We start from the raw sequence: 22491 nt of genomic DNA, 5'->3' as shown, positions 1-22491 counted from the left end.
TAGACGACCTACATTAACATCATAAAATCTGTATCCCACTGGTTAATCCCATGCAGTTTTATGTAATTTTTACTTTTTGTGAAACTGCTTTTTCTTGCAAAATAAACAACAGAATAAGAGGCATTTTAATGCATTTTTATTTTTACAGTTTCCCACCAACAACAACAGAGACAATGTGCGGGATTGCAAAAACAGAATTTTTGAATTATCTTACATTTTGCTGTAGGAATCAAAATGCCTAGTTTTCAGTGCTTAAAAAATCTACAGAAAGCTAGACAATATAAAAGCTAGATACAAGAACAGATGTGATGGTTAACAGAAAAGCAGTTCCTAACACTGTCACAATTAGGCTTTAAAGTGGTTTTCTGTTACTATTTTTGACACTGGCAACTCTTAAAAATGTAGAAATAATCAACTTTACACCTAAGCTAACAATATGCAGAAAAATATCTCAATGCCTGTGACCTCAGAACACCACTTCTCTCATAATTTGACAGTTGTCAGATTTGAAACCTCCAACAAAGGTGTCCCAGGCGGTCGATGTTTTTATGTAGAACACTATGGATGGGTGCAATATAGCGTGCAACATCACCGTCCCGTGAAAAGTCCCGAAAGAAAAGTCCTTGGTCAGCACAGAAGGTGAACTTCTGCGGCATTGGGCTGTTCCCCCGCATGTACTCCCATACACCCAACAGCAGTAGCCTAACTTCAAAGGGTGAGATGTGAGGGAAAACCTCATGGATGTTACTCAACACTGGAGGTAGTAGCTGACCTTCACCCATACATGATACGAGCAAACAGGAGGTCTGAAGGTGCCAGGGGGAGTCCAACACTGATGGTTCCCTTGATCCTTCCCAGTGAGCCAATAAGGTGGAAAGCAGACCTCTTAAAATGACGGAGCAGTAGCACAGAGCTGGACGTCCAGCTGCAACTACACGGAGAAGATGGAACAGCACGGGGTTTCTTTCGAAGCAACGACGAATGTGTATGTCTCGCTCAACTGTGGTTTTCGCATGTTCTTCTGGAGGCCAGGACAGTTCTCCATTTGCTACATCTGGACAAATGTTCTCCACCAGAGTTACAGCAATTACCTTTGCAGCCTCAGCATTAATTGGGGGAAGTTCATCAGAAATGAGAGGTTCACTGGCAGGGAAGCGGCCATTAGTGGTACCTCCAGCAGAACCATTTCTAGCATTGCCAGTAGGGCTTCCTCCACCTGCACTACAACACTGAACCATGACCGCAAACAAGGTCTGCATGTTCTGATTGACTCTATCTGGGTCAGGTTGTGAAGGGGTGTATGGAGGTTTCAAACCCTTTCCGATTACTCCAGCATGAAACACGGACCACACGTTACCCGAGAAGTTAACAGAAGTGCCAAATTTGCAGTTGATGTCCAAGAGGGAGACGCCCAAGTCTGGAACAAGGTTGGATGACTGTGTGGTGTCATCACCTGGGCTCTCCTGCAGGCCTCCAAATAAATCTCGGTTGCCTCTGTGCAGGGCTCCCTCCACTAGTTGTTGCAGCACAGCTTTAAGCGTCAAGGGAGAGTAGGCTGCAAGACGTGACAACAGTCGCATGGAGTAGCCCACTTCCTCTTCCCCTACCCTAAGACTCTCCCCTTGCTGTCGTAAACACACAAAGAAGTGTGACACTGCCGCTCTACATATCAGCAACAGATGAGCTGGAGAGCAAGCTCTGGGAAGCTGGCTACACGAAAGCAGACGGACAGCTGCCTTGGATACCATTGTGTCGCCATGAAGAAGCAAAGGGCAGAAATCCTGAAGGTGGTTGGAGATGGCAACTCTAACTTGCGAGGCCATTGATGACTGAGCTGAACTCCCCGTTGCAGCCCCTCCATTTTTCCGATCCTCCTCTTGACTCTGTACTGCAGTAGCCAGGTTGTTCAGGAGCTGAGCCAACTGTTTGTTGTCAAGGGTTTGAGTGTGGATCTGGGCAACACAGCGGGCTATTGTTGACGGAAGCAACCCGGAGAGTGAAGTGGAAAGTGGGGTGTACAATTGCGAGGCCAGAGCAAGCTCCTCTGGGTTTCGGGCTTGGGTGAAGAGCTGACACAAAGCTTCAGTGGCCACACTCGGGCCACCATACACGGATAGCAGACACAGGAGCTGATGCAACCAGAGGTGCCTCTTCCGCTCAAGCCGGAGGGTTTCAGCGCACAGATCACCTATGTTTTCCTGGAGCTCCTCTAGAAATGGGACCACTTGTAGCATTGATGGGGCAGCAGAGGACTGTGGGAAGGGTTCATCACCCTCTGGTCTGTTGTGCACCAGCTTGTGAAGATGTAGCAGAAGCATTTGCAGTAAGCGGTCACAGGCTTCTCGAATACTATCATGGGAGAGGGTGTAGGGCCTGATATGATCACTGACGATGGTGTAGCAGTGTCTGCAAGGAACTTCAGCACCCTTGCTCCACCTGAAGGGCTTTGGCTTATGAGATGCACCGCTAGACTCAACATATTCTCGAGCTCCTCCCGGGGCAAGGCCTGGAACTGAGCCTGGAGTTGAATTAGCACACAGGCGGGTCTGAGGAACTCCACCAGTTCTGCAGAAACGGCACCCAGGAGAGTGGGGGAAAGAGCAGCCAATTGAAGCAAAAAAGGTACAGTGGCCCTACGGAGATGAGGGGAGTTCTCCCACCCTCCTGCCCCGGATGAATGCGGAGGTACATTTTGAGGGGGTGGAGACAGACTATCCTGAAACATCCTGAGAAGCTCTTTCTTGATGCTATCAGAATGTCTGGAGGCCAAGTGCCCAAGGATACCAACCACTGAGCCTATTTTGGGGACTCTGCTGCTCTTGTCTATTGGCTGCTGTTGGTTGATCTTCTCAGCAGAGGAATATCCGTGCGCATAAAAGTCTTTGAGGCCACAAGCCAGCACCCTGCTGATTATGGTGCCAGGAAAAGCTGAACCAATGTGGGCGACGACCCAGTCAAAATGAGGGGAGTGCTGGACAGAGGTGTCCAACAAGGCATCCACACAGGCATCGGGGCACCAGGCCAACATGGCTGCTAGACACTGGGAGTAGCACTCCATAAGTGAACGAGTGGCTGCACACGACATCCAAAGCTGCAGCAGCTCATTTAGGCTGGACGAGTGAGGAGCCGCCCTTCGTCCTGCATGCTTGCTGCTAAGCTGACCAAGAAGGTCAACAGCCCATGTGGACACAAGAGGAGCCCAAGCTTTAGGACTAAGCTTGATAAATTCAGAAAGGACTGCATGGACTTCTTTAATAACGTCCTCCAAATTGGATACACAGGTGCTGCCTCCTCCACTTGTACTGTTACCACCATTTTCACCCTCTGCCTCCAGGTCTTGCAGAAAGGCCGCAACATATTCATCATACACTCCCCTTAAGTGCTCCAAGACGGCTCCACGGCAGGCTGGGACAGTTCGAAGGAGGCGCACTGCGCAGCGGGCATGATCCCGAACGCTAAGTTTACGTCCCTGTGTCTGGTCAACGCCACTGATGAAAGCCTTGATTTCTAAAGCCAGCTCTTGAGGACTGATGAAAAAGAAAAAGGACAGTTGAAATACACAGAAATGAAATGTAGCATATATTTTGCAATAAAATAAGATTTTTCTATATTGACTATATTCAGAAATAACATGTCAACAGTCACAGCAGTATAACATGCTATCCTTCATCTAATACTATTTTAAAAACATGCCATTTTAAGACTGTATTAATTGAGAAACAACATAGAATACTTATAATTTCAAAATAAGCTGTCACATTTTATATAAGTGCACTTAATTTATGAAAGAAATATTTTACTATATTGTAGCCAAAACAATGGCGTGATATATTTTACAACTGTGCTGATTAAATAACTGTATCGTATCAATTTTAGGTTTTGCTGAAAAATCTTTAATAGGCTATTTAATATTCCAACTAACCCATATACAGTGTGAAAACATGCCACATTTTAGGAATGCTGTCACAAAATGTCAATGTGTTTCATACACTGTATTCTGTGCAATAACTGTAAACATGTTTATTTATAAGTATATAAGAAACTGCATATTTACTAATGCTTTGGCAATGTAAAGCCGTTTACTATGCCAGGAAATTTTACTGAACCTGAAATAACAGAAATGCACTGACAGAGAAGGCAACACATGACAAAATGGACATACAGTTACAATAGGGATTTATGCTCGCCGTATTTTTTTACATACTGGACTAAATTTGGCAAACACCTGCTCTCTGTATTAATTATATAAATCAGACTAAATAAACCACCTTCGTTCATGCCAGTAAAAAGATAATATTTTGTTCAATCATACAGATAACGCAGTTTAATGAAGAATGGAATTCCTTCCATAAACTGATACAATGTTTTAGAAGTTATTGGTAACATATATGATTATTCGATTACTGCTCACCTGTAATTGTTTAGAGAAGTGTGGCAGTGAGACGTCTGCATGGCTGACAAGGCATTCCCCTCGAACATCGCAGACATCGTTTATGTACTTATATATACCAAATACTCCATGCACAATATTAAATCTACATAAAAAAAACAACTACTACAATGGCGAAATGTGAAGGGGAAAGGGGCAGTATTTGCAACTTTCGCCAATTTTTCAACACCGTTTCAACAAACGGTACACTAAACAGCGGAAGCTCTCGTTTCTTTCTTTAGTCAGAGGGGAAATTTCGAGTTTGCTACATTTATCGCCCTCTGTAGTTTAGGAGTTATTATTGTCAAAGCACTCTCAACACCTTCCTTGGAAAAAAAACCGTGCAAAATGGGCTGTGTGTTTGATGAGGTTATGATGACAGAAAATATGGCGTTATTTTACTGACAAATGTCGAGAGCGCATTATTGTAGCGCGAAAGCACATTAATACGATGCGCGAGCACGGATTTCCTTTGCTCTCGCACAATACCGGACGCGCGCACTCAGATACACGCTGTTCGAGGGTGGTGTGAATTAAAACGTGTCTCTCCTCTCACTCAAACTGTGTCCTGTGCACTCTCAAATCTCTCTGTGCTCATGCGCTATAGATATAACTTATTTTCGCACCTGATTAATACGTTGTCAAAGGTTATCATTATGCACTTTTAAAAAATGTATCATAATATGTCAGATAGACACCTCAACTGAATTTAAAATCATTGCAATAAATTCTAAGTTGGTATGATGGCAATAAGTAACAACTCCTCAAATCAACATCAAATGTAAAAATAGGTGTAAATGATGCAAGATGTAACAATACATGCTCTAATAGCATCGCTTTTTGGAAATTTATTGGGAGTTTTTTTTTTTTTAATCCGGTGTTTGTTTTCAGTTCTGATTTTTTTTCATTGATAAACCACTTAATATTAGCTGTACATTCAATGGCACTCTTCTCTAAAACAGTGAATATACAGTTATATGATAGTTACATGTAATTGCATTGTCTGCAAATGCATTAAACCCATAGAATATAATGTAGTAATGTTATGGCAAATATGAAAAATTCATTGTAGTGTTATATTTGGTCTACAAATCTTAAGTATATGTTTAGGGAATAATGCATCTGACCCACATCTAAATAGTTTCTGTCTTAAATCAGAAGATATACATAAATCAGAGAGATATATTAATCCAAGTACACAATATATATATATATATAGGCCTATATGACCAAATGCATTTTAAGAATCATATGCTTTTTTGTTTGTTTAGATAAATCGTTCAGAAGGGTTTGACCAAACTGTTAAACTAGGTTATTTACAAATCATCCAAACACCCGATTCATTTCTAATATTATGACTTAGTATTGAATTGTACAGAAATTACAGATCCATCTTTGAAATCTGATTGGTTGATAATAACCTTTGACAACCTTTAAATTAGGTGCGAAAAGAATTAATATCTATAGCGCACGAACACAGAGAGATTTGAAAGTGCACAGGACAAAGTTTGCGCGCACTCTCTCCGGACGAGAGCAGCGTGTATTAGTGATGCGCGGGTCGTCTCATAACCCGAAATTGACACTTTATTTGCGAATGTAAAAAAAAACATACGTTGTAGTGTTGGCCGATATGGTCATTTTTTCAAATCAGATCAGATCGACGATACACTATATTATCGTGCATGGGTGGAGTAAGAGAGAGACGTTCTTGTCATAGCATAACTATTTGGTGTTTTAAACCGCGCAGGTGCGCGAGAGAGAGCCTATGGAATCACCAATAATCGAAAAAATACACTTTAAAACATATTGATAAACTAACGTTAAATATAAAATTACTGTATTTAAAACAGCTAGTTCATATATAGTCGGACGCAACTATCATATTGCGCGGTGACAAATTTACCGCATCTGTGTGAGGTATTTGTCTAAATGTTCAGTCAACGGTGAAAATCAATAGTAGCCTAGATTTCATTTAAAGTCCATCAGTTTTAACACTAATATTGGACACAAACGAACACGTTAAATATAAAGTATTTTTAAAACATGTAAGTTCATATATGGAGTAAAGTGTGCAATTGAACTGATGCATCGGTCATACAGCGCTCTGGACCGCGCGCTGCCACAGAAACAAGGAGATGCATTCTAACATAACTGTGGCATTAAAAACGAAAATCAATAGTAGCCTAGATTTCATTTAAAGTCCACTCGTTTAAAATATTGCACATATATAGGCCGTTCAGATTACTTGTTAAAGTGCAATAAAATACATTATGTCTGCAGACGATGTTAATGTGTTTTTGGATAGAGACTTATTAAAATACTTTATGTTTTAATACGAATTTGCGCGCACGTGTGTGTGAATAGCTGGGCAGTTTGATAGCCGAATTATACTAGGCTGCCTCATAACCTGCGGGACGGGTTGGGGCGGGTGAAGAAATTTTACTTTATTTGCGGGGCGGCTGGGGCGGGCCAAATAATTTCATAAAAGCGGAACCGCGGGTTGGAAAAAAACCCGACCCGCGCATCACTAGCGTGTATCTGAGCGCGCGCCCCCGGTTTTGTGGAGGGCAAAGGAAATCAGCGCGCGTGCGGAGAGATTCGCGCTCGCGCATTGTATTAATGAGCACTGTACACTCAGGAATAAACCCTGAGAAATGTAATAATCTCGGGTTATTTTATTCCATGTTTCACACTGTTCATATTTTATGCTTGGTTAATTTTATATAACGCACTGTATATTTCTAAAGTCAAAAGTTACAGTTCTTATTTGCTTATTTATGAGGCCAGTAACATTGAGCGCCCATTGATAAAGTTCCCAGCAGGTGCGTGAACGTTTTATAAGAACTGCTAGTCCTACAGTTGCCACTCTAGTTTACCACTCTGGTCGTCTTTAAACGTACTAAAAGTAGTCTTCTGGATGAAACTAACTGAAATAAGACGTCAACAAAAGTGTACATATATTTTAAATTGTTTCAGAAGAACACCAACACCTTTTAAGGGCGTCTCTATCCGCACTGAATGTATCTGATTGGTCGAGTAGCGCTATATATTCTCTCATTTCACTTCAAGGTAGCATCACAGAGACGGCTACGTACTTGTAAGTATAATACTCTAATTAAGACCACAGTGTAACTTCCGTACTCGATTATGAATACTTTGTTCAAAGCATATGGATCGTAGAGCGCAAACTGTTTTAGTTTGTTTTAGGAAGAAGTGTCGAGTTGCTCCCACCTTCTTATGTTTATTTCCGATTATTCAAATGAATTTAATTACGATAGCCTTTACATTCATGTACATACAAGTGATTTATGTAATTTAGAGAATGTGTTTCTTGACGTAGAAATTTAAAATGTCCCATAAAAAAATGCTTTTGTTATGTGTTTCTAACAGGAAAGTGAAAGTGAGGTCGTCATGGCTAAGGTAAATATCTTAATTAATGGGAAGAATGAATTCCCTTACGAAAATTAACCATTGTTTACCCACAAAAACACATGAACCAAAAAACATGATTACTTCATTTTTTACTACAATAAAACCATGGTTGATTTTCGTAAGGGAAAGCTCACGTTGCAAATAGATATTTTTGTGCTGTTGTTAGGCTATATACTGAACTGACTGTTTGGCACTGTACGCTTATTGCTCGAGGTCTGTCGTAAAGCAGTTTTATTACGGTAACAGAGATCTTGCGTACAGTTTCACTTTTTGGAGTTTATCTCCAAAAGTACAAAGTACAAGTACAAAGGTATTGCGTGCAGTTAAACAATATCACTGCATACATTACTGACAGATGACTCTGTATTTATTTATTTACTTTATTTATTATTAAATATATTACGCCTCCTATTGTTTCATAGTACGAGAAGAAGCCCAGAACCTGGAGACCTTATTGAAATCTTCCGAGGCACATATCAGCACTGGGCTATTTATGTTGGTGAAGGTTATGTGATTCACCTGGCACCCCCCTGTGAGTATTTTACATCCCTCAAATGATGTTCATTGAGCTTAACTTGCACTGAATCTGAAACATTCCATTCAAGTCTCATGATTGCTTTTATTGTTCCTTTTCTTTCTCTACAGCTGAACATGCTCAAGCTGGAGCCTACAGTACGATGTCAGTATTATCTGATAAAGCCACAGTGAAGAAAGAAGAACTTTATGAAGTAGTTGGCAATGATGAATACAGTATAAACAATCTTCTGGATGAGAAATATGAGCCACGTCCTGTTCGAGAGATTCTTCGGGATGCACATAGTGTTTTGGGACAAGAACGTCCATATTGTGTCTTTAGAGGGAACTGTGAGCACTTTGTTACAGAGCTGAGATACGGAGAACCACAGTCCCGCCAGGTACAGCTGTTTGGCATGACCTGGCATATTGAGATTATTCACACAAGTACTGTAATTCAATTACTCCTAAATGTCTCAAATTTGCAAATCACTGTTTTATTGTAAAACATTTATTTTTTAAATGTATTTATTATAGGCTAATGTCGCAAAAGCAACAACTTTTCACAGTGAATTAATTTTAAATATTTTTTGTTTATTCTAATAGGTACGAGTCGCAGTGGAGACTTTTGCTGCAGTTGCTAGTGCAGGGATTGGCCTTGGGATCGTTGCTTATGCCATTGCCATTTCAAAAATGTTTGGTTCAAAAGACAAAGAGAAACAGACACAATGAATAGTGAAAAATAAAGAACTAAAAGTACTGGATTATTTAAAGCCCATAAAATGTTTGGTGCTTGTACTATTTTTTAAATGTTTAATGCAAACCATTAAATCTAAGTGTTAAATTTGGCAGCCTTAGTTTTATGAGTACAAATGGAGAGATTACAGAATGTAAAGTCTATTGAGGTGTAAGGCAACTCAACAGTCCATAGTCCAAGTCTTTCTCTCTGTTTCTCTCTCTCTATGATATCAGACATTTATTTTTTTCTACTAGATATCTAATGACCTTTCAAGCACTTTTTATTACTGTGTTTTATAAGAAAAACATAGAAAGCTGAATATAGTGGCATCATGAACCACCACCGGAAGGACGCATCCTAGTACTGACTGCATATCTAGGCTGTCATCAAGCTCCTTCGAAGGACATCTTAAGTTGAACGATCTATTCTATATAGTATTTTTTTTTTGCATCAGGTGTATCCTTTATGTATCCCTCACAAAAAAAATAAAATAAAATAACAAAATAAATAAAAAGCTGAAAATGACTATTGCCCTGTTCAAATACCCACACTTGCAGTCTTCAAGCTCATGTTGACTGTTCATGCTTAACATAGGATGATAATAAATAAAAAGCTGAAAGGTATTCCTCCAGGCATATGATCAAACGGGGACTTTAATTACATTTTTTGTCAAAAATTAAGCACTTGTTATTTTGATATATTACATTTTAAAATACTTGTAATCAGACCACAGTTATTTTTTCTTGATTGTATGATTATTATTGAGAAGCTAGCCTATATGGCTCTTTAAAAATGTTACAAAATATGAGGCCTGATATATTATGTAGTATGTAGGAGAAAACCTCAATGAAATCTTCCTAGGCTCATATCAGCACTGAGCTATTTATGTTGGTGAAGGTTATGTGATACACCTGGCACCACCCTGTGAGTCATTTACATGCCTCAAATGATATCTACTGATAATTAGCCTAAAATGACAATTAAGTCATCATTTACTCACCCTGGCGGTGTTCAAATGTCATATGCTCTTCTTGCTTTTTTAGACCACATCCATTGTATTGAATATACTGGATGTGTTTTTTAAGTCTCATGACTGTATTTACATTTTCATTTCTTTCAGATAGCTGAACATACTCAAGCTGGGGCCAACAGAATGATGTCAGTAATGCACAAAAAAGCCATAATGGCAAAAGAAGAACTGTATGAAGTAGCTGGCAATACTATGTCATCCACCTTATGGATGAAACAATATAATATATATATAATATATCTGCTGTCTACAGATTTTTTTTTTTTTTTTAAATAATACATTTCTAATGACCTTTTAAAAAACTTTTATAACTGTCTAATACAATTAAAACTTGACCAAATTATGTTTTAAACCTTTATTAATTTGGACTGAACTTGTAGCCTACATCTGCAGACTATATCGTGCTTATAAATACATAAATCGAGAATCAGAATAAACAAACCACCATAATGACAAGAAAAGAGCACCACGCGTTGTTCCTCTATACAGATAACAGTTTAACAAGACAGATAACAATCAGGACTTCCGTCAAAAAACTGAAGCAATGTTTCATTAGCTGTTTGGTAACCTGTATGATTGCTCACCACATCGTTTATGTGTGTATATATTTCATGCATAATATCTTATTTTACATACAGAATAATACTGCAAATGTAGAAATGTGAAGGGAGTTTCGATTTTAACCATTTCAACGCCGTTTCAACTGCAAATGTAGAAATCGCACAGACACCTACATTCTTTCGCCACTGGGAACATTACAATACACTTACCACCCTCTGAAGTCTAGAAGAGTTATTATTATCAAAATATTTAGTGCTCAGCATCGTCCTTGACAACACTGCATAAAATGGGGTGAGTCCCCAAAATTACCCAAATGCATATTTCTAAATTCTAGGTTAAAGTTTATAAAGTCGGTGACATTGGCCTGCTGTAACTGTTTGTACAACAATGGACAAACAGTCCCTAAATGCACTCCAGCTCTTAGAAGTCTCCTGAAACGTACAAAGGAAATAGACCTGATGGCACGGATCAAACATAAGTGAAGTTGTTATATTATGAATTAGAACAGCACTATCACTTTAAAGGGCGTCCACCAATGATCTCTATCAGCGCCGAATGACCCTGCAGCTGATTGGTCGACATCAACAGTCACACCAGCATGTTTCGCTCTATGATGCTATTTTTGCCTCAGACGCAAAAGCTCACCGAGACAAACATCATTATTTGTAAGTATGATTCCTTCGTTATACCACAGGGTTACTTACTTATCTCTATTTCGGAATGAAGACCGCGGAAGCCTGGATGGTTTTGTTTGTTTTGCATGACGTCAGCTTGTTCCTATAACCTGATGTTTTTTTTTCCCCCCGATGCGCCAACATATTATGTTCACTTACATAGAAATGCGATTATTGTAATTTTCCGAATATGCCGCATATATTTTTTTGCCATCTAAAAGTAATTGTGTATGAAAAATAAACGACATGCATAATGTAACGGTAAAGATTAATTTGTGTCCGGATCACAAATGTTGTTTACGTGTCTCTCAGGAGGATTAGAGTAAAAACAAGAGAACAGTGTTTTTGAAGTTGTCATGGCACAGACAAAGGTAAATGCATTTTTAATAATCTAAACGAACTGAAATGTAACAGTAAATGGCGAATAGATCCATGTTGTTATTGAAGAAATCGTAGTGTTTGGTACTGTTGCACAGTTAGGTAATTATGTATGCTTATTGCTCAAGGTCTTATGGGGGAATTTTATTATAAGCTACAGAGAATGTTTAAAAAGTGTATAAGACAGGATTTTGTTTTCATAGCCAACAGAAAGAGCTATGTCAAGCGCATATGTATGTCCGTTTAAGATCATTTCGCAAAGTACGTTTGACCGAAAAACACAAAGCATTTGTGCACAAAAACTTTTTCTTTTCTTTTCTATCCACAAGTGCAATAGTATCTGTTATTTGAGTCAAACGTATTATATATGGTATTGTCAGGTTTTCCCAGAGAGCTAAATGCTCTGGCTTTAACAGTCAAAATATGACACTTCTTGATAGCTGTGTTTGTGTCCCTTGTATGATCAAAAGCCGGAGCCTGGAGACCTTATTGCAATCTTCCGAGGCACATATCAGCACTGGGTTATTTATGTTGGTGAAGGTTATGTTATTCACCTGGCAACCCCCCTGTGAGTATTTTACATCCCTCAAATGATGTTCATTGAGCTTAACTTGCACTGAATCTGAAACATTCCATTCAAGTCTCATGATTGCTTTTATTGTTCCTTTTCTTTCTCTACAGCTGAACATGCTCAAGCTGGAGCCTACAGTATGATGTCAGTATTATGTGATAAAGCCACAGTGAAGAAAGAAGAACTTTATGAAGTAGTTGGCAATGATGAATACTGTATCAACAATCTTCTGGATGAGAAATATGAGCCACGTCCTGTTCAGAGATTTCTTTGCAATGCACATAGTGTTTTGGGACAAGAACGTCCATATTGTGTCTTTAGAGGGAACTGTGAGCACTTTGTTACAGAGCTGAGATACGGAGAACCACAGTCCCGCCAGGTACAGTTTGGAACATCACAGAAGTAATAATGTGAAGTAGTGAATAGTGCTTTCGGTAATTTCTCAAAAAAAATGTGAAAATCACAGTATTGCAGCTCTGTTTTATGTATAGGCAACAGTGATGGGTGCTTTTCTTTTCATACAGTGAGTTAATATAATACTTCCTGTACATTGTCATAGGTGCGGAAAGCGGTGGAGATGGGTGTTGGAGTTGGTCTTGTTGCAGCAGGTACCTTTGCAGTTCTTGCTGCTGCTGCTGCCATATTTAGCTCAAAAGACAAACAGAAACGGAAACAGAACCAGTAAAACTGGGGAATGAAGTGAAAGCAGAGTTGTGGAGACCTTTGATATTTAAAGTCTGTAAAATGTGTAATGCATTTAATGAAAATAATTAAAAACATTTAATGTATTGATTAGGCAGGCTTAGTTTTATGAGCACAAATGGAAATATTCCTAAACAGAACATAAGTGATTGTCAGCAACCAAACAAAACCCCATCTGTTCTGTGGTTTGCTAACAGTGGTGCATTTCGCTCGCTGCTGACAAATCTCTGCATGATTGATTTTTTGAAATAATTTTGATATCACACATTTCTCTTTCTACTGGTTTCCCTAACAATTCAAGCACTTTAATTCTATATAATCAAAAAGAGCAAGCTGAATATTTGACCAAACAAATTCTAAAATAAACTGCATTGTTGCTATTTTTGTGCCATTAAATATTTGACATCATATACAGTAATAGGTGTTTGTTTATTTCTTAATGTGATTATACTATACCAGCATGTCTTAGATGTTACTTAATTTAATTCTGAAAATCGGAAGGTTTCTGCATAGCTGGCCTGCCTTACATCAGCTGAATGGGACCTTTGTTACCATTTGCTGGACTAAATGCTTCTGACAGCAAAGCAGGAAGCATAACAATTTGATAACATCAGAGACATTGTGTTAAATACATCTTACGGATCAAATTAATTTCTCATTAATGGTTAAGGTTAAACTCATTTTGTGGCATGTTGATTACCACAAAATATCATTTTGATTATTCTCATATCCATTAAGACAAGGGTCAACTACATAATGAAGTAAAGTAAACATTAACGAAAGATAATTACCATACTGTGCAATTCTAATCTGTGACATCATCTTTGGTAGTTGTATTTGCCATCACTCCTTAAATAAACGTTTACAAATATAGGCACTGGCCAAAGAGAAGGAAATGAGACTGAAATAAATACATTAGTCTTACTGTCCAGTACTTTGAATTTTAGAAACCTTTCTTCCCGAGTTATGTTCATAAGCCAGTAATGCATTTCAACCAATAACTTTCCCTGACATTGCCCAACCCTCGTCATTCCCACATAAGGATTTTTAGAAATATTTTTTTGATTTTATATTGACAATTCAGCTAATTCAATTTTCTACCAGTGTTTTTAGGCCTGGGAATTATAATATTAAATTTCTTGATATTTCTAGATTTTTGATGACTGTAGAAAATAAATCTCACCACTTCTTCTTCTATGTATTTTTAGAAGGCAACACTGTTTCTGACAGTTCAGTGAGACCTTTGTTACTATTTGCTGGACTAAGTTCTGTGAAACATAGCAATTGAGCAACATGATTCTGTACAGCACATTTCCAAAGACAGACTGCTCCTCTTTATTATAATACATATGAAGCTGGATTTTTTACATCTATGTGTACAGTACATGAATTACCCCTTCTGAAAATATTGCACCGGATTTCACAGACTGTCTCATTAACTAAAATCATCTGTTGATTACTTTATTTTACAACATAAGCAGTACCACCCACCTGGAACGCAAAAGAAGGCACAAACCAGAAATAACAAGCACATCCACCCTCACCCTGTCATATGGCAAACAAAGAAAGAACAAAACGCCTTTCATGAATTACAATGTTTTTTGGTCAAGGGAATCCTTTGTTTTGAAATGTTCATCTGTGTTTATACATGCACTAGTAATGGCATTGTTGCATTTAGGATCATGATTAAGTAACAGCTAACATTTTGAGTTTCTCTGCATCATCCATTTTCATATGTCCTCAAAGACCACATTCAAAGTGGTCCTTAGTTAATGTATAATCAGTGTACATCAATACAAAGATATATAGGATTATATTCAAATATCATCGTCTCCTAATATTCAAACCAGTGAGTTCATGCACACTCAGTAAACTATGATATTGTATATTATAAAAATCATGGTACTGTGAGGAGAGGAAAGGAATATCATAGTTTAAGGTGTGTTAGGTGTTCCTCAGTCAGCAGACACGGCTGGATTTGAGTTCTTCCAAGTCGCCCAGCGTACAGACAGCTGTGAGCTCCATCACGGAATGTTTTCTTTAAAATCTTGCAGTCCGTTCATCTTCCAAAGAGTCAGTGATATGGTGTACCTCCAGTGCTCAGTCCAGTTTTGCGTGCGCCCAGTTTGAGAGAGACCCTTTGCCGCCTTGCGCTCTGCCCGTTTGGCCTCCAGCTCCCTTCCGCCGCCTCTTCTCGTTTCTTCTTTGCTAATTCTGCTTTACTTAAACCTGAGGGAGTGAAAGCATGGTTATTTGTGAAGCACTTTCTATTTTCTCTAACTGAAAACACAACAATGAATCTTGTGTGGGAATACGCTGGATTAAGTGCATAAACTGAAAAAATAAAATAAAAAAAAAAGTCTCTGACCCTGATCTCCATCCAGTGACTCCCAGTTTTCTTCTGTTCCCCAGTCTCCAGCACTGTCTGCGTCCCAGCCATCAGACTTCTGTGGACAAAAAAACAAAAAAAACCACCACACATCACACATAAACGTTATACACTAGGAGGGAACTATAATTCAGAACGGATTTCTGCCACATTTAGCAATTTACAATGAAAGGGAATACCTCTACCAGAGACTTACCGTAGTACTTCGTTGTGACACACTGGAAAACAGATCAGATGTTGCTGATTTTCCTTCCGCTCCATCCCAGTTATAATCACTGGCCAATCGTACCCCTTCCTGCGCAGAGCTTAATCTGCCACTCTTTGGAGCTCTGGTTGAGGCTTTACTTCGAGGTGTTGGGAGAGAAACTCTCAGCCAGACTCCCATCCTCGTCCCAGTCATTACCCCAGCCCTCATCAGCAGGTGAACTTTGACCCTGACCATCTGCGTCTTTCTCATTAGACCAGCTGTCATCCGCATCCCAGCCAGAGCTCCAATCAGAGCTCTGCTTCTTGACTGCCTCTGAGGACTTACGGCCCACCTATAGAAACATGACAAGAGTAGATTAGCCTTATTAATGGATAAGACTTCATTTATTTGTGAAGTAATATTTGAATGAATAGAATTATCCCATTTGATCATTATATTGTAATGCATGTACAATATTCTCTAAATATTTTTTAAAAATATACTGAAAATCCCATCCCAGACAACCACTTTAGAATGAACGAATATGGTTAAAAACCTGTCAAGTTTTCCATTTAGTAATTATAAGTATGGATATTGTATATACATCCTCAACATTTGCACAAAGCAAACACTGAACAAATCAAGTAGGAGAATAGTGATCTTATATTCAATAAGCTACACTAATGCATATCACTTACACTGCTTTTCTTCTGTGTTGATGACGTTGCAGACCAATCAGAACGCCAATCGTCTGGATCTGTTTGGACTTTTTCAGGGTCCTGTGGGTGCACAGATATAAGGAATTATTCAAATTTCTCAGTATTCATGTGTAAGAGAACTTTTAACACTATAAAATGTCAAGCACTGAAAAAACACCAGAGAGTTTACAGAATTTGAATAACCATCTTTCACCTCAAGGCTTCCCCAATCCTCATCATCCCACCGATCCCCTTCTGGCTGCACTGTCTCCTCATTTGAGGTCTCTGATTGGATCCCACGTGCACCTGACGTCTGTGCTCTCATTTCTGGCCCTAACAGGAAAAGAGCAAGTTGATGAGATTATAATCTTGGTGCCACTCCTTTTAATGTTTATTTCTGCTCATTATCTTTTTGAAAAAATAAAATCAAATAAGATTTCAGATTAAAGCTGTTTGGTAGGTTGAAACTAGATTCAAAATAACTGTAATCAATCTGAAATCATACTTTAAAGGTGCTGCATGTAGGATTGACACCGAGTGGTTGAACTAGGCATTGCAGTCCAAAATCAAAATATTGGAGTTGTTTTTTTTTCACCCGCCAGCTCTTCCTCAGACTTGACACACACACACAGTTTGCCAGATTGACGACACCAACAGGATCTAGCACTTGATGATGAATGAAATGAAATACGCTTTGTTTTCCGCCAACTGGCAACCCGGGGTGCTGAAATACAATTGGGAAAACTGGCAGTGGGGGGGGGTTTCACAAACCAAAACAAAGATTGACATTCAGGCCAGAATGCACATTTTTAAAGGAGAATAACTGACTGTAGCATTGTTTTTCAGATAAACAAGTATGTTAACTTAGCATGTTTCTTAAATATCTGCAAACATATTATGGTATTTTTTATACTTTAGTAGAGTCAAAATCTTACATACAGCACCCTTTAAAAATCTCTACATGAAAGTTATTTTTGTATATGTAAATACACAACTCAATGAATCAAAAGGGTTTTTTCAATGTAAATTTGTAAAAAAAAAAAAAAAAAATTGGGCAAGTAGTAAAATAGTTTATCTTCTTAAAACTCATATTTGTTGGCTGCATATGTCATTGAGGATGCCTCATTTAGGAAAAATAGCCATTACATTCCAAAGAAAGAAAGAAAGTACAGTCATTTACGCTTCATTATAAGTAACAGGCAATTTTATAACGGTTTATTTTTTTATTTATTTTTTTTAAATGAGACATCCTTGATGTTTGCATATGACAAATGTGAGCTCCATAGGGCACAGCCTTTGACATGAGACATAGCTTCTGTCTTGTTGCACACCTTTGCTTGCAGTATTTGTGGGTGCTGGTCCAGCAGCAGGTTGAGGGACGGGGCTGTTTTCAGCAGGTGGTGCCTCTGAACCAGCCGGAGCATTTCGGATGAGTTTGGAGGTGAGAGATGAGACACCTGTTACCGCCCATCCTGCCCATGTAGCAGCTGAGCCTCCTGTCTGAGCCAATGCAGTAACATCCTTCTCTGCGATTGAACCGTCAGCATTATTTTTTTAACATTTGGGAAGAATTATTATTTATTTTTTTTGTAAACTATCCCTTTAAGAGAAGGGACAAAATATGCTTTTAAAAACACCATACCTATTTCAGCTAGTTTAGAGGGGTCTTCAGAAACTGTCTCCAGCTTACTGAGGAAACTTTTTATGGCTTTGAACGCCTACAGGAACAGAAATACTTAAGTTAAAAATGATGGAATACACACCCAAACCACAGAACATAAAAATAGATACTGTGGCAGTGTGCACAACAGTTTTCTTTACCTGATCTCTGACGTTTTTGTCTGGGTCCACAGTCAGTGTGCACAGTGTTGGGCAGAATACGACTGGCGCTTTCTACCACACTATAGTACTGATGGGTGGCCGCAAACCCCAGCACGCCTGCTGCTCGTGAGGCAGGAAACGGGTCTTTAGTTGCCCGTGAGAATGCAGAGATTAATACACGCTGGCGCATCTGAGAAAAAAGCATTGGAAAAAAGATGGTCATTGAGAGAAAACAATATGTCTGAACAAGTGAAGAATTGTGGGTTTTAGTTGCAGTTACCCCAGCATTGAGGTAGGGGGCAATTTTGCCCAGGCAAACGGTGGTGTTGCAGCGGATGGGGCCCTGATCGTCCCGGGCCTGGAGTCGTGCAAAGTGACGCATCAGCTCTTGATTTAAATTGGTTTCATTTAATTTAGGGGCCAACAGTAACATGGACTACAGGAGAAAAAGAAATTCAAAGAAACATTATTTAAAAGTGTTATAAATGTAAATGTATAAATATGCCAACATCAGTTACACTGAGGTGCAAAACACTGGAAAGGAGAGAAGATGGAGCATACAAATACCTTTACAGTCTGCTCTCGGATGGCAGGGTTTGTGTCTGTGAAGCCATGAACCACGTGTGGAAAAATCTGTGAGTTAACTGCTGCTTCATTCAGATACTGAATAAACTGCTCCATCTGGTAAAAAGAGACACATAGAAAAAAGAATACATTTAGAACTGGAGACAGTGTGTATGACAGAGTCAGAGAGTTTGGGTAAGACTTTGTTATGATGTAGAAAACTCTTACGAAAGCTACATGAAGCAATGAAGTGATATATACCTGCTGTAGCAGTCGTATCCTCATGGCACGGTCCGTAGAGGAGAACATCTTCACTATGACTGGGATGATCTTCTGCTGGTTACTCCTCAGCTGACAAATACTTCCCTACCTAACACAAAAAAGTATCAAAACTTTTATTAAAGAAACTTAAACAACATGGTCATGCTTAAGCAATAATGCAATACCTAAAATGTCTATCACCTTAAATAATGGTGTGAGGACGACAGCGCCTGCATTGCCGAACTCAAAGGCTGTAAGTAGCTGAGGCAGCACTTTATGTTTACAGAAATTTTCAGGAAAAGAGTCAAGATTCTCACTTAGGTCCTGGAAAAACTGCTGCTTCTCTGCAGGTTCTTTAATCTACAGGAATACACCAAACAAACAAGCTTATATGTGACTTATCTGACCTAAATTAATGGTAATCATGTTACAGTATTATTGAAAATAGGTAAAAACAACACACAAACCTATAAACACAACCCACACAAATAGCGTGATCATTCTACATACTGTTTTTATCATTTTACATAAAAGATTTATAACATCTGAATTATTCATTCATCAAAGCGTATTCATCAATATACAATACTGGTCAAATATATAAACTTTCTATTAATTGAAGAATCCTGAAGTGTTTCCAAAAAAAGCTATGCAGCACAGTTGTTTTTCAATACTGGTAACAATATATGCCTCGAGCCCCAAATCCGCATATTAGAATTACCAACACCAAACTTTTGAATGCTAGAGTAATACAACACAATACAGGCTCACAGGAAAAGACACACACACAACTGTTTAAATACCTGTATCTCTTCCAAAAACAGACAGCTCTCCACAAAGCTGTTGTTCATGAAGCCTCCAGGAGATCTGCAGTTCAGTAAGAAACGTGCAGGGTTGGGCCGAATCTTTGGGTTGGCTCCCACTAACTCACAGTAATGCGGCACTAACTGCTTAGGAATCTGTAAGAGGTAAAGAAAGTGATTTGAAAGACTCCGAGTGTAAATAGCTTTTATTCTGTATGTTATAATCAAAACTACTGAAGAAAATTGTCATTGCACAACTAGTTAAGCAAAAGTGCTCTAGTACCTTGCCGAGAGATCGTAACGAGGAGGCACGTGGTAAATTTCCATTAAATACTTCCCAAATGAGACAACCGAGACGCCACACGTCCCCTGTCCTGAGATGGTACAGACACAACAAAAAGATGTTGTTTTTTATTTATTATTTATTATAAATAATTTTTTTTGTTGTTTGATGGTAGAGTCAATTTAAAATTGTAATAACCTACATGAAATATATGGGCTGAACTACTAGAGAATAAGAGATTCCTGCCTGTACCATTTATCTCCACCACCGCCAGGGCTCTCTGGAGGGTCATATCTCTCTAAGTCGGGGTTGATCACTTTAGGTGGTGGTAAGGAAGTGGACTCTCCCTGGTTTGAGGTCACATGATCCAACCCTCCAAGTTTCCATTCACCAGCACGGTCCACAAAGACAGCCCACATGCCCAAGTTATTATGGTTGAGATGGCAATCGTTCACCAAGAAGCTCAGTGCTTTCTGATGGGAAAGGAGTGACAGCAAACTTAGTAACTGAACTAATGATTGAACAATCATTTCATTTTAGTCCATGCCTTCTCAACTTACGACAATCTGATGAAGGCCCCATGACACCTCTAAATCACTCGCACCTCCCTTCTCCGCCTGGAGCTTCAGGTGAGCAGCCAGAGTCGTCACTGGCTCTGTGACGATGTACAAGCTTTTCTCTGTCTAACGAAAATGGCTTTTTAATAATTGCAATCGGGATAAATCTTGACCGAAATTCCCACACTAACAAAAAGTGACTAAAATATTTATATTCTGGTATTCAAGTATATTTAACTGAAAAGGGGTTACATTCACAAAGCTCACCTCTCAACCTAAATAATCAAGATGAAGAAAAGCATTGCTTCAAGAGAACAACCCCCTTATGATTCATCATCACCACATTTATAAACAACATCATTTCATGGGATCCTTACCTCCAACCCATCTACGTAAGACAAGATGTTGGGATGTCTGAGAGTTTTTGTGCGTTTGAAAGCTGCTTTAGCCAGCTGTGTCTGCTCCTCTGTTCCTTGAGAAACCTCATACACGAAGACTGACACTGGCTCACCAGTCGTCTGGGAAAAAAGAAAGAGGGGGTACTAATTAACTTAAGTTATAATTCATCTATAGTTGGTCAAGAACACTAGTGCAATTAGATTTGGAAAACCAGGATGTCCTGATTATACTGACTAGTCTTGAAATGAATGAAACCACTGATATATAGCCTTTAGTCAATAACATTAGAGTAAATAGCCTCCCTGATGTTTAAGCTGCCATTATAATGCTGATCAGATGATCATCAGACAGAGATGAATAGATGGTTACTGATGCCTGCTAGTAAATAACTAGAAGATACAATTTACTGATATGACAAAAGTAATTCTGGTGAATGTTGATGTGATACAGTGATTAATATGGCCTGTCAGGACACGTGTACAGTAAATACAAACACTGCACCTTTCTCAGCAATTAATACAATCATACATATAATACAATGAGCGATGACAGTGTAGCACTCAAAATAAAATAAATAAATAAAAGGAAACACATAAACAAATGAATACTAACAACTGTACTTTCATTATTAAGCCGTTTAATGTATCTGCGGTTTTCTGTTGACGTGGCCACAGGAACGATGTATACTGTGCTGACAGGATGACAAAAGAAACCTAGTTTGTGTTATATAAGTGGTCCTTATATTGCACCTCTAAATATATTTAGTAATGCCTATTAAAACATATATATCCTACAAAGAATTTCAGGGTGTTTTGAGCTTTTTATATTTGCTTTACTGCGCAACGCTAAGCGGGATGTAGCTAAACTTTAGACCGAGGCTTCAGCGGCCTGCTGCGACAATACATGCTTTATATTAATATGTCAAGTCATTTTACCTTGCGCTTGCCCCCCCGACTAAGGGTCCATATGCCTGACTTTTCTTGGTTTTCGGGTAAAATCTCATAGTTGAAGTCTTTGATAGGATCCCGTGCGAAAAAGGACCACATCCTTTCCCCGTCAAACCAGCCTACACTGTTTCTGTAGGACTGACAGAGAGCCAACAGAGGACGCAGCTGCTCCGCGACCATCAGGCCACGTGACGCGCGCACGCACACACTCTGAGTCCACTTGATCCTGTTTGGAGGTTAGTTTATTCATTGTTCAATTCAAAATGGGGGGAAATCTCATTATGAAATAAATGTTTTTCTCTGATACACGTTGGCCACAATTAATGGTAATCTATTATTTAATACTTTTTGCATCATCCTTTGCCAAGAAAGCAGCTCTGAGTCTTCACCTATAATGCTTGACACGTTTTGGAGAACACCTGATAAGAGATCAGAGACCATTCCTTCATCCAGAATCTCTCCAGACCCTTCAGATTCCCAGCTCCGTGCTGGTGCTTCTTCTCTTCAGTTCACCACACTCGTTTTCTTTAGGGTTCAGGCAGTGTTGGGGAGT

The 22491-nt window shown here is 39.0% G+C and overlaps 2 protein-coding genes and 1 pseudogene across 2 annotated transcripts; 1 reads left to right on the top strand and 2 right to left on the bottom strand.

Moving 5' to 3' along the window:
- Positions 1 to 119: 119 nt before the first annotated feature.
- Positions 120 to 4732, bottom strand: LOC109101546 (integrator complex subunit 5). The gene is given in 3 exon segments (XM_042738217.1): positions 120 to 2359; positions 2362 to 3527; positions 4412 to 4732. Coding segments are annotated over 3 exon segments (3102 nt in total). The 5' UTR covers positions 4489 to 4732; the 3' UTR covers positions 120 to 500.
- A 3108-nt stretch (positions 4733 to 7840) lies between these two features.
- LOC122139686 (phospholipase A and acyltransferase 3-like) lies at positions 7841 to 13447 on the top strand. Its single transcript, XM_042738801.1, has 4 exons — positions 7841 to 7849; positions 8189 to 8393; positions 8507 to 8775; positions 12887 to 13447. Exons 1-4 carry the CDS (start codon positions 7841 to 7843, stop codon positions 13010 to 13012), a joined length of 609 nt encoding a protein of 202 aa, XP_042594735.1. The 3' UTR covers positions 13013 to 13447.
- Positions 13448 to 15167: 1720 nt separating this feature from the next.
- LOC122133962 lies at positions 15168 to 22133 on the bottom strand (annotated as a pseudogene).
- Positions 22134 to 22491: the final 358 nt, after the last annotated feature.

The sequence above is a fragment of the Cyprinus carpio genome, chromosome B14 (assembly GCF_018340385.1).
Source record: "Cyprinus carpio isolate SPL01 chromosome B14, ASM1834038v1, whole genome shotgun sequence".
NCBI classification, from domain to species: domain Eukaryota; kingdom Metazoa; phylum Chordata; class Actinopteri; order Cypriniformes; family Cyprinidae; genus Cyprinus; species Cyprinus carpio.
The sequence above is the reverse complement of the archived record's forward strand: the minus strand, read 5'-3'. Positions and strand labels throughout refer to the sequence as shown.

Coding starts and splice junctions, on each gene's coding strand:
- LOC122139686 (XM_042738801.1), top strand. Junction 8,394..8,506: donor GATTCACCTGGCACCCCCCT/GTGAGTATTTTA, acceptor CTTTCTCTACAG/CTGAACATGCTCAAGCTGGA. Junction 8,776..12,886: donor GAGAACCACAGTCCCGCCAG/GTACAGCTGTTT, acceptor ACATTGTCATAG/GTGCGGAAAGCGGTGGAGAT.